Source organism: Podarcis vaucheri (genome assembly GCF_965113315.1).
Source record: "Podarcis vaucheri genome assembly, chromosome: 5".
NCBI lineage: Eukaryota > Metazoa > Chordata > Lepidosauria > Squamata > Lacertidae > Podarcis > Podarcis vaucheri.
The window spans coordinates 73,333,153-73,345,487 of NC_138763.1; the positions used below are offsets into that span (position 1 = coordinate 73,333,153).

General features: G+C 42.8%; 2 protein-coding genes across 5 annotated transcripts in view; one reads left to right on the forward strand and one right to left on the reverse strand.

Moving 5' to 3' along the window:
• The window catches only part of LOC309532166 (uncharacterized protein), a gene marked incomplete at its 5' end in the record, with an annotated part of 91,719 nt that extends 87,244 nt beyond the window's left edge, over window positions 1-4,475 (reverse strand). The window contains one exon of the transcript XR_014219608.1: window positions 4,372-4,475. The remainder of the gene's footprint in view (window positions 1-4,371) is intronic.
• On the forward strand, window positions 3,788-12,256 carry AIFM2 (AIF family member 2). Of its 4 annotated transcripts, none has more exons than XM_082222191.1 (9): window positions 3,788-4,025; window positions 4,794-5,002; window positions 7,105-7,220; window positions 7,310-7,429; window positions 7,931-8,023; window positions 9,317-9,425; window positions 10,404-10,556; window positions 11,077-11,277; window positions 11,852-12,256. In XM_082222191.1, exons 2-9 carry the CDS (start codon window positions 4,828-4,830, stop codon window positions 12,004-12,006), a joined length of 1,122 nt encoding a protein of 373 aa, XP_082078317.1. In that variant the 5' UTR covers window positions 3,788-4,025; window positions 4,794-4,827; the 3' UTR covers window positions 12,007-12,256. The 4 variants fall into 4 exon arrangements, with proteins under 4 accessions (XP_082078317.1, XP_082078319.1, XP_082078318.1 ...); XM_082222193.1 differs by lacking the exon at window positions 3,788-4,025 and adding an exon at window positions 4,537-4,654; XM_082222192.1 differs by lacking the exon at window positions 3,788-4,025 and adding an exon at window positions 4,549-4,683.
• The last annotated feature ends 79 nt before the right edge of the window (window positions 12,257-12,335 follow it).

Here is a 12,335-nt window from a genome sequence, read left to right on the forward strand (position 1 = left end):
TAGTCGTGTCCGACTCTTTGTGACCCCAGGGCACGCCAGGCACGCCTGTTTTCCACTGCCTCCCTCAGTTTGGTCAAACTCATGTTGGTAGCTTCGAGAACTCTGTCCAACCATCGTGTCCTCTGTCGTCCCCTTCTCCTTGTGCCTTCCATCTTTCCCAACATCAGGGTATTTTCCAAGGAGTCTTCTCTTCTCGTGAGGTGGCCAAAGTATTGGAGCCTCAACTTCAGGATCTGTCCTTCCAGTGAGCACTCAGGGCTGATTTCCTTAAGAATGGATAGGTTTGATCTTCTTGCAGTCCATGGGACTCTCAAATCTCCTTCATAATTCAAAAGCATCAGCCTTCTTTATGGTCCAGCTCTCACTTCCATATATCACTACTGGGAAAACCATAGCTTTAACTATACGGACCTTGGTCGGCAAGGTGATGTCTCTGCTTTTTAAGATGCTGTCTAGGTCTGTCATCGCTTTTCTCCCAAAAAAGCAGGTGTCTTTTAATTTCGTGACTGCTGTCACCATCTGCAGTGATCGTGGAGCCCAAGAAAGTAAAATCTCTCACTGCCTCCATTTCTTCCCCTTCTATTTGCCAGGAGGTGATGGGACCAGTGGCCATTATCCTAGTTTTTTTGATGTTGAGCTTCAGACCATATTTTGCGCTCTCCTCTTTCACCCTCATTAAGAGGTTCTTTAATTCCTTCTCACTTTCTGCCATCAAAGTTGTGTTATCTGCATATCTGAGGTTGTTGATATTTCTTCTGGCAATCTTAATTCCGGCTTGGGATTCATCCAGTCCAGCCTTTCGCATGATGAATTCTGCATATACGTTAAATAAGCAGGGAGACAATATACAGCCTTATTGTACTCCTTTCCCAATTTTGAATTCACCAAGAAGATCAGCCTTATTTAACTAAAATGTGCATATCCTGCCTTTCATCACAAGATCTGAGGGTGGAGACCAATTAAATTAAATGAAAACAACACATCCTTTAAGCAAGCGTAAGGATTGATAAAAATGACTGACATTATCGCATACAGCGATCTGTATTTTTAATATTGACACAGCCTCCCTTTCTCTTCCCCTTCTGCAAAGCAGAGCACGTCCTCAGTTAACACTAGAGTCAATTATACCCTTCAGAAAGGGCTTGAATGATACTTGATATATATTTTAATGATGAAGTGGAGGGGAAGAATCTCATCACAAATTCAGAAAACCAACATTTTATTGGTAAGTTGGACTGGCACAAATGCAGTACTACTTATAGCCAGCCATTTCAGAGGATTTGCAGAACTGTGCACACCTAGGCTATGTACTAAACTACGGGTCCTGATTCTATCTAGCCCCAAATAAATGCTAGAGCACCAGCATATAAAATATGGTGTTGCGCCTTTGATCTGCCTACTTTTAACATCATGGCATCACAGAACTTTCCTGAAGAGGATGAGGTATGCATCAACGCTTATGCAACGTTTCCCAGTAATGCAATGCCATCAGCTTATATAAAAATGTGGGTGGCCAAATGTGGGTGGCCAAAATTTATACGGATCAGCACTGCTCATAAGTTATAGAAGCAAAAACACTATTCAATCTCATGATATGTGACTGATGTACAAAGCAATCCTAGACACGCCTGTTCAGAAGCAAGTCCCAATGAATTAAAACAAGGCTTATTCTCAGAAAAGTGGGTATAGGACCACAGCCCCTTGTGGAAAAAAAAAATTAAAAAATAAAATATGTACTTCTTTAGACTATAAGCAGGGAGGGCTTCAGGTGTCTGGTGCGTTTCCGCATGTAAAAGCTCTCTTCACACAGAAAGCTAGCATGTCAAGGAGAAAGGCTGAGTGTTGGAAATTTTTCACCTGTTACACGAGTTTTGCCCTGGGACTTGGAAATAAGAGTCCAGGGCATTGCTCACAGGTAGAGCTACTGTACTTCAATAAATTGGTTGCAGTGTGGAAAACAGTGTTTGTGTGCAGTATTTTACTTGCTGCAGATGGCACGGGTCATTCAGTGTATGGGGAGAGACAGTCTCAGCTTCATATATGGCTTCAGTTGCAACAGCATAGTTTTTCCCCATGTAAGCCTGGCTCCCATTGCTTTCTACTTGTATTTCATTTAATTAAATAAATTTATATATCACTGCTCAGTAAATATTTCCAAGGCATCTCGCCGACACAAAACTATATATTAAAAAACAAAAACGACAATAAACAAAAGGACAGAATTAAAAATGAAAACAACACAGCAGCATAAACCTTCCAATCAAGGCTTGGGAAAATTAATTCATTTCAATTAACTTCCCAGTTACTCCATGATTCTACCATTCAAATACAGAATATAATTGCTGCCTCTCTGCTTTCAAGAGTTGCCTGACATACGAAAATGACACAAAGCAAGCAAGCTTGCCCAATCACTCATCATTTTTCCTTATATGAGGAAAAATGTCACCTGCTAAAGTTCCACATAGCAAGCTGCTATTAAAAGCACAGTAACAAGGATGGTAAAAAGATGGCAAGCCCAGGGATGACACTTGTAACAGGCCAGGGAGCATGAATTTTGATCTTTTAAGTTTCTAGTCCTTAAGTATGTGAAGACAGACTTGGAAGTGGGTGGGCAACGTCTAGTTTGTTCATTGTACTTATTAATTGGGTTTGGGGGGGGGGGGTTCTGAAAGGTATCTCAAAGCAACTTGCGCACACACACACACAAAATGCACATAGGTTAAACCCAACCAAAAACTGAAACTGAGCCAACATAGTTCTAAACAGCACATTCATCTTTATAAAATGGCAGAACTAACACCCCAATCCACTGAAGGAGACCACAAATTAATTAAATGTCCAAAGGCCTGACAGAAAAGCAATGTTTTTACCTGGTGCCTAAAGTGAAGGTGCCAGAGGTTTTTAACTGCAGTCCTATGTACTTTTACCTCAGAGAAAGCCCCAGCTGAACACAGTGGGGCCTAAAGGTAAAGGTAAAGGGACCCCTGACCGTTAGGTCTAATCGCGGACGACTCTGGGGTTGCGGTGCTCATCTCGCTTTATTGGCTGAGGGAGCCGGCGTACAGCGTCCGGGTCATGTGGCTAAGCCGCTTCTGGCGAACCAGAGCAGCACACAGAAACGCCGTTTACCTTTCCGCCGGAGCGGTACCTATTTATCTGCTTGCACTTTGATGTGCTTTCGAACTGCTAGGTTGGCAGGAGCAGGGACAGAGCAACAGGAGCTCACCCTGTTGCGGGGATACTTCAGAGCAAACAAACATAACGTTGCACCATTAAGTCTCAAAAGCCGCCATATTAAGAACCAAGCACACGTCCTAGCGATCAGGGGACACAAGCTGTCCCCACATAACTCTGGGCCACCTCTTGAGTTGCAAACTCAGAATAGGTTATCCAACAGCAGCAAATATATTCGCACGCATATAACCGGCTGTCCCCAATGCAGAATTCATGCTGTCTATCTTTCCACATGGCAAGCTCACAGATACAGCGCGGATAGCAGTTAACTCCAGAAGGAGATGCTCCCAATAAAAGCCATCGAAACGACTGCCGTTCATAAACCCGGGAGCGAAAACAGCGGGAACATGTCTGCGCGCAGAGTTGGGAGCGAGTCCCGTTGGAAATTACTGCTGCTGCAAATAATGCCGGGAGACCGTACTGTGTAACATTCAGCCTAAAGCGCGCTTCCTTGGGAGTAAGTCCCACTGGACTTCAGGCGACTCCCCGAGGAAGCACGCAGCGCAGGACCGGTTATGAAACAAGATCGCGGCAGTCCCGGCGCCTCGCTAGGGGGCAGAAAGATGGGGAAGGCAGGGAAGGCGGCCGTGCACCACGGCGCCCTCCTTAACCGTCTTCCGGGATATCTGGAGTGACGCCCGGTTCCTTAGTCATTGCCCAGCAGATAGCAATCGAAAGCGGACCAGTAATTCAGGCTACTTACTTGCTACCACCCCCCTCCGCCCCCTGGAAATAAATAGGGCGGAAGCGGCAGCGTTTTCCTGCTCGCTTGCAGACTTTCCATTTTGCAGGTAAGTGGAAATGCGGAAAGCTTCCAGAGATTTCCCTTTGTGGGGCGGAAATAAGTGGAAATAGTAATAATGATAATGATTGTTTCTACGAGTCCAGTTTTGCGAGAGGCCTAACTTTGAGCGAGGCAGTGTTTACGAATATTTTGGAAAGGGGCATTTCTTTGCTCCGTTAGCAACGGAGGATAGTGGCCGATATATGCTTCTCGGCTTTTTAGCAGCATGCCGCAGTTTCATTAAAGCAAACAAACAAAAACAAGGCAGCTTTCCATAATAATAATAATAATAATAATAATAATAACAACAGTTTTAAGGAAGAAGGCACCAAGCATTTCCGTTAGTTGCCTACCTTTTGAGCTTGGCAGCAAGTGAGTCGTTTTCAGCAAACGGCTGAAAGTTTGCATAAGAGGCGCTAGCTGAATCCCGGTTGGAATCGGCTGGTGACGCCGGAGGCTGTTCCCTGCAGTTATCCAACGAGCCTCAGCAGCTCCGGGGACAGCCGGCGACGCGCCTCCTGCGGATGATCCCGGGGACTGAACCGCTGTATTAGGGATCAGGCGGTCCTGAGACTTTCTTATGGTTTCTGGATCCCATGCTTTATGAAGTATCCACAACACAGCATATGCCAATAAGTAATCTAATTAGAATTAGCAAAATTAGGGTTAGTAAAATGAGTAAAAACTAATCGGTGCAATTAGTACATAGATCTGTTCCTCAGCTGAACTCTTCACAGCATTATTAGTTTCCCCCCTCTTTTCTCATTTTCTTTAGCTTCCTTGGCTGAAGACCTTTTGCTCTCTTTGCGATGGGCGGCCAAATCTCTGTGGACAAGTCGGTGCAGGTGGTGATAGTCGGGGGCGGCTTCGGCGGGATTGAAGCTGCCCGCAAGCTCAAGTGTTGGGGAGTCCCCTTCGTTCTGGTGGACATGAGGGACGCTTTCCACCACAATGTCGCTGCTCTCCGGGCTGCCGTACAGAGTGGTGAGCTTCTCCTTCTGGGGGCAGCACTATGTGTGCTTCTTTCTCTAAGATATGGGCAGTTTGTATGAGGGAGATAAGCGGTCAAACAAATTGCACAGATAGGGGCTTATACCATAGAGTTGTGTTGCTTGTAGGCCTTAGAAATCAGTTGGTAGAGAGGGCTCTGTGTGATGTCATCTCCCCTGTTCTCCTGGAGAGGAAGGAGCATATAGTACTTCCTGTTCCCCTCTTCCTGCAACCAGCCATGGGGGCAGATGTGCCCTTTGCTTGCTCCAGCTCAGACAGATGTCTGAAGCTGGTTACACTGTAAATATGCCTATTTCCCCTGCATATATATTTTATATTGTTGCCACTGCTATGAACCAATGCAAGATGATCAGTCAGTTATATTTTTAAACTTACCTCCCAAGTTGTAGCCTGATTCATTGTTAAGTGGAGCAAGGAAGGGAGAGCCGGCTTCCTTCAAAGCTGGACTTGCTCAAAGCAAAGTTTCATAGCTTAACACTTATGCTCTATAAATTTTGCTGCCAAGGATGGGATTTTGAAACTCTGTTCAACCCACACACGTGGGTGCCTGGAGGAATAAATTGCAATTAATTTATCCTCTCCTACCCATTAAAACCCATCCCACAAACAGCTCCAGTGTGCTATGAGAATATTTGTAGGTAGGATTGGAGCTCTTGGATCTATGTTCAGAAATTAAGTACTGAGCCTGATAATCAAACGCCTCTTTCCAGGTGGCAAAACCAGACTGAATCCTGCACATAACAGCAACTGTAGCCTCATTCTTTTCCCTACACTTGTTTCTCACCCTGCCCTTGTCCCCAACAACTTGATGGGTCCTTTCCTGTCAGGGCCATATGCTGGGAAACTACTTTTTTTCTTTTAAATGCCCTGTGAATCTTTAGGCAAATTTTGCTGCGTGAATTGCTAAGCTGAAAAGTTTCCAGGTAGCACCCTGTGATTCTCCCACTCCAAGTACTTGACATTCCTTCATTTTTGCAGTCCCAGATGGGAGTGATAATGAGGTTTACTGCACCCACAGTGACAATATTGGTTTGAGGAGACAAGAAGTTATATGGACCTGCACTAACAAGAAAATGTTTCAAAATTAAACCAGTTCGGGATATTGGGTTGAAATTCTGTGATTGAGCAACTTGAGAAGCCTGAGGGCACCCTGATCCTTTATCGTCTGTTCCGTTTCTGTGTTGTTGATCCGAAGGATTGGTTGTATTTTCTTTGCTTTTAGAAATTGGTAGTTGTACAGTGATTTATGCCACTTTTTTACACTGTATACTGCTCTGAATACATTGGTAGAAGAATCAGACAGAAAAAATATAGGTATATTCATACGGCAAAGTTTTGGGAGCCTTAATGTTTGTGGGGCAGAATTATGACTGAGACCTAGTCTACACATGCAGCAGAATGAGGTGGTTAAGTCCTGTAGTGGTATAAAGGATCCTAATTTATTTAAGTTTTCTCTTTTTTGTGTTGCCTTTTGTAAAAAGTTCACTGTACCTAGAAACTGCAGCAGATCCACGCCTCACATTTAAAACACACCCAACATAAACCTCCAAGGAAGGCGAGTCCACAGCCTCCCGAGGAAGTCCGTTCCATTGTTGAACAGCTTGCACTGTTAGAAAATTCTTCCTGATGTTTAGTCAGAATCTTCTTTCTTGTAACTTGAATCTATTGGTTTGGGTCCTGCCCTCCAGAGCAAGAAGAAACAAGCTTGCTCCATCCTCCATTTGACAGCTCTTTAGATATTTGGAGATAGCTATCATACCTCTTGTCAGTCTCTTTTCCAAGAGTACAGTTGGGTGTGGCTTAAACACATGGTGTGGACCTGCAGGTGGGTTGGACTGAAGTGTTTTTATTTCTGTTATAGGTTGCTATTTTAACTTGCAGAGGGTTTTTTGGGGGGGTGTACACTCTGAATGTAACATGCATCCCCTGCGGTCTACTCCTATTACTTTGGGCTTCTACCTTCTCATCCTGCCACACATAGACTAGGCCATACACGTATTAAATATTTAACTTCTTTGTAGTCTTGCTCTTTAAGTACCATTAATGGCCTGAAAATTCTATACATCATTTTGCAGGATTTGCCAAGAAAACTTTCATCTCCTTCTCCAAGACCTTCGGAGGCAGTTTCCGGCAGGGTCTGGTAGTTGGAATTGACTTGGAGAAACGGCATGTCCTGTTGAATGATGGTGAAGTGAGTGCATTGAGGCTAAAATCTGTGGTAGCCTGTAGACATGAATTGCAAGAAGGTCCGACTGACCCTCTTTTAACATCTCTTTCTAGCACCTCTGCTATTCCCACCTGATCCTTGCCACAGGGAGTGATGGGCCTTTCCCAGGAAAATTTGACAAACCCATGGACATGCAGTCTGCTATTCAGACCTACGAGGACATGGTTCAAGAGGTGATGTTGCAAATTCCTTTTGGTGGGAAATTGGCCTTTTCACCTTGTGTATGGCTATGTCTAGGGTCTGTCCATGGACCTACCTTGGCTCACTAAAGTGCCACTTAAGGCTGACTTCTGGCAAGATGGCAGTTGGGCAAGTCCAAATACTCCCTTTCAGTCAGAAACTCAGACATATAAGCTAGGCACCAAATGGCTCCTTAAATCAGGGTTACAGTTGCCAAATCGGAATGCCTAGTTTCCATTTGGTGGCCAGAAGGCTCAAAAGTTGTATTTTTCAAGACAACGTTGGGGTTCCTGAAATTTGCTATGATGGTGCAGATAAAATATTGCAGATAGAATTCCACAGGATGCGTTGTTAGCATGTGAAAACAGGCAAGCCCCAAGGATCTCCAGGGATGCCCCTCCAGATGGTGGAGATGTCGAGCGCCATCCTGTTTAAAATTATGAAGAGATGTTAATATAATATCTAAACTCTTTCGTTTCTCCTGGTTTTGAAAGGTTGAAAAATCTCCCCGCATAGTAATTGTGGGGGGTGGTTCTGCTGGTGTTGAAATGGCTGCGGAGGTTAAGACGAAGTATCCCAACAAAGAGGTAGGAGCCACAAGTGACGCTACCGCTCACCATTTTATTCCTCTGGTAATTGAAATTTCCCCAGAATAGACAAGGGTTGCCGTAAGTGTGGACTCTTAAATGTTTGTGTGTGTGATTCTAAATATATCTATAGGTTTTTTACATTCCTTTACCCCTGCCCCCAACAGATAACTGCAATTCTGTGCATGGTTACTTGGGAACAAGTTCCACTGTGTTCATTGGGACTTGCTTCCAGCTAAGTATGGGATTACAGCTGAAATTATTTTATTTTTAAAAGTGAATGGGTGCTTGGTGTTTTTTCCTCCTCTATTGCTTTCTCTTTAAATGTATGCTCAACGCTACAGGTTCGGCTAATTCCTTTTTTTTGTTGTTGTCTTTTTTAAGTAGAGAAATTGCAATTTGGATGAGTTTTTGCCCAGTTCTGCTGTTATGTTGAATTGTAATCCAGGGACTCAATTTTCTTTGGCTGTGTAGTGGATTCTAGCTTGCTATGTCTTCTGTAAGCCAAAGCTTTACTTTTGCGGGGGGCAGGGCAGGGAGTGATCTAGATCTAGTTGCCATCATAGTAGACAAAAATTTGAAAAGCTGCATGATTTTATGGGCTCTCAATGGCCACCTTTAGGTGTCATGATATACTAGGTAAACTACAGTGGTACCTCAGGTTAAGTATTTAATTCATTCCAGAGGTCTGTTCTTAACCTGAAGCACCACTTTAGCTAATGGGGCCTCCTACTGCTGTCATAGAATCATAGAATCATAGAGTTGGAAGAGACCACAAGGGCCATCGAGTCCAACCCCCTGTCGCGCTGTCGCCGCACAATTTCGGTTCTTATCCTGAAGCAAAGTTCTTAACTTGAAGCACTATTTCTGGGTTAGTGGAGTCTGTAACCTGAAGCGTATGTAACCTGAAGCGTATGTAACCTGAGGTACCACTGTATTTACTATGCATGAAACCAGTTGCACCCACTTAACCATATTCCCTGGCTTAGTGTAGTATCTGAACCAGGAATTGTGGTTTCTTTCACACCAAGCAAACCATGATAAGCTAAGGTCTACTGATTGTGGTTTGAGAGAAACAAACCATGATCCCCGATTTGGATGGAACACTAATCCACCATGTTTTATTTTCTCCCTAAAAAGAATGAAGGGGCTCATGCATGGGAACACGATTTACCACAACGTGACAATGCTGCCTTTGTAGTAATCAAAAACCTGGTTAAATTGATACTGCAGACAGGTAATGAGTCTTTGCTGTTAACATTCACGAATTCAACAATGTGGTTTTGTCCCCAGGTCACCCTTATTCACTCAAAAGTTGCACTGGCAGATGCAGAAGTGCTCCCCAGAGTTCGGCAGGAGGTGAAGGAGTCCCTTTTAAAAGAGGGGGTACATCTCTTATTGAGTAGGTACATAGCTCATTTATTGCATGTAATTGTCTCCTAGGAAAGCTGAAAATGATCTTTCCTCTTAATCGTTTCCAGACCAATTAAGGGTTGCTTCAGAAGAGTTTCTTTTTGTACTTTGGTATACATACACTGTGCATCTCAATGAAACTATCCTCATGTAATTTATTTAGCTACTTTTAAAATAATACACAGGAACAATTGGCAAAGATTGAGCCCCTGCTTGTATTTTAGTAGCATAAATGGTTAACATGCATGCACATGTCAAATTAGGACATACAGTGTTTGTATTTTGTACGTTGCTCAAAAAAGTTAGTTGGAGTGGTTCATGGGGATTACATACTATGGCAACTTTCATGTAAGTTGGAATACTGTACTTCCATTGGACTTGGAGAGCGTTGCTTCCGAGTAGACAAGCATAAGATTATACTATACTTCGTTCCTCTTTTACTTCAGGTTACTTGGTGAGGATATTGTGTATTTATTTTAACTGAAATGTGTTTTTGCTCAGGAGCTGTATACGATGTGAAGTCCTCCCTGGGACCAAGTTCCAACCCAATTTTTATAATTAGAAGTTGCTCATATAATAGAGTTCAAAGATTTTCTTAATAACCAGGAGGGTTAGTAACACATATTTTTTAAACAAAACCGTATTGGAAGTTTTGAACTGGGCACTTGGTTATTTTTAAGTTATGGTAAATATAAAACAGAGTTGGGGACTGAATGTAGGTTCTCCAGATCTTTTATCTGACCTGTGAGATTCTGCAGGCCATGCCATGTGTCCAGTTTAACATATTCCAGCCTTCCTGAGCACCCTGTCTGAAAAAGTTCCCCCACCCTTGTTCTGAAATTTAAAGTCAACCAAGATCCTTTCAAGGAATAAATACCTTAAAGCACAAGAGGATGGGAGCATGATTGTTGCAGTGGTTCAGTGACGTATGATGTCCTTGTTTTTGTTTTTTGGCTGCTTACAACAGGTCAGAAAGTTGAAAACCTGCAATCGCTGACTTTAAACCAATTCAAAGAGAACATGATAGTGAAGACAGACAAAGGCACAGAGATTGTTACCGACATGGTGATTCTCTGCACTGGGATAAAAGTCAATTCCGCAGGATACAGCAGTGCATTCAGTAAGTTATTTCCCACCCTGATTTCATGTTTAAGGAAACATAGTTCTTCCAGTCCTCATGTCTCAATTATAAATTGGAATTGTAACTTTGTACTTAGTTTCAGAAGGCGCCAGGCTAGCGGTATTCATTTGTTGGCTACTGTTGATGCCTTTTATTCATATAGCTGGCCCTACCACGTAGTATCTGCCTCCACTGCTAGTTTTGGGAAGATAATTAAGGCACACATCCTATGCACACATAGCTGGGAGTAAGTCCCACTGAAGTCTTGCTTCTGAGTAGACATGCATAGGGTTGAACTGAGGGATAACATTTTGCATGTATTTTAATCATTTTTAGACCTGGGACTTTGGAAGAAAATATACTAAAATGGGAACTTCTGATATATCTATATTATAAAGATAATGTTGTTATGTGGCTTGTGGAGAGTTCATGGTTCTCATAAGACCAAGAAAGACAGGTTAAACTGAATTACATAGTTCATGGAACTACATACTGATTTAATTCCATCATCCATCATTAGGCGACAAGCTGGCAAGTAATGGTGCTTTGCAAGTGAATGAGTACCTTCAGGTTAAAGGATATGATAACATTTATGCTATTGGCGATTGCGCTGATGTGAACGAGCCAAAAATGGCATACCATGCTGGGCTCCATGCAGATGTTGCAGTGACAAACATTGTCAACAGCCTGACACAGAAGCCTCTGAAAACCTATACACCAGGTAAGTTTTGTTTTGTGCCTTTATGTCTCTCTTACACGTCTTCGACAAATGTGCATTACAAGGGGTATGACAGGAGCTTCCATAACTGCACCAGAGTTTGAAGCTGCTATTTTAGGGGACTTCCTACAATCTCTTGTACAGTGGTGCCCCGCAAGACGAAAAACTCGCTAGACGAAAGGGTTTTCAGTTTTTGCGTTGCTTCGCTAGACAAATTTCCCTATGGGCTTGCTTTGCAAGACGAAAACGTCTTGCGCTTTTTAAAAAAAGCCGCTTGAAGAGGCGCAGTTGCGATGGACCGTGCTTCGCAAGACGAAAAACATCGCAAGACGAAAAGACTTGCGAAACGAATTCTTTTCGTCTTGCGAGGCACCACTGTACTGCTGGTTCATTCCATACTTTATTGAGCATTTTACTTGGGATTGTTCGGGTGGAGAAATAATAGTTGCTAATTAAATGTGCGAACAAGGCCTCGATAGCTCTTATGAGTGGGGAATATGGACTTTGCATGAAATTTGGTTTAATAAATGACTTAAAGTAAATAATATAGCTTTATAAATCTTTGTGTCCCCTTCAGGATCACTCACATTCTTGATCTCACTGGGAAGATGTGATGGAGTGGGCCAAATCAGTGACTACTACGTGGGACATCTCTTAGTGACAGTAGTTAAAAGTAGGGATCTTTTTGTCTCACAAAGCTGGAGAAAGATGGGTCAGTGTATGCCATGCTAGATAGAAAGAGGCTTGCAAGAAAAGATGCAGGTGTAACAGGACCAGTGCCAAAAAAGAATATACCTTTCAATTAAAGAAGGGTTGGGTAGTTATTACTAATTTTAAAAAGCTTAACTTTTGTCATATATGGTTTGTATATCTTATCCAAGGCTATATTTTACATTGGACCTTGGGATCATTTTTACTATCCGGCTCATAAGCTATAATGGATTCTGAAAGTTCTTGAATTAAAAGAAATAGCAACCTACAATCTGTTTTGTGCTGTATTCGTTGAACTATGTGTCTTGTCTGCTTGAGTTTATCTTTTTTTGGTATATTAAGCTTAAACC

Excerpts from the sequence above, each read along its gene's own strand:
- AIFM2 (XM_082222191.1), top strand. The coding sequence starts at position 4,828 with ATGGGCGGCCAAATCTCTGTGGACAAGTCGGTGCAGGTGGTGATAGTC. Across the intron at positions 7,430-7,930 it reads ACGAGGACATGGTTCAAGAG|GTTGAAAAATCTCCCCGCAT; the intron begins GTGATGTTGCAA and ends TGGTTTTGAAAG. Across the intron at positions 9,426-10,403 it reads GGGGGTACATCTCTTATTGA|GTCAGAAAGTTGAAAACCTG; the intron begins GTAGGTACATAG and ends TGCTTACAACAG.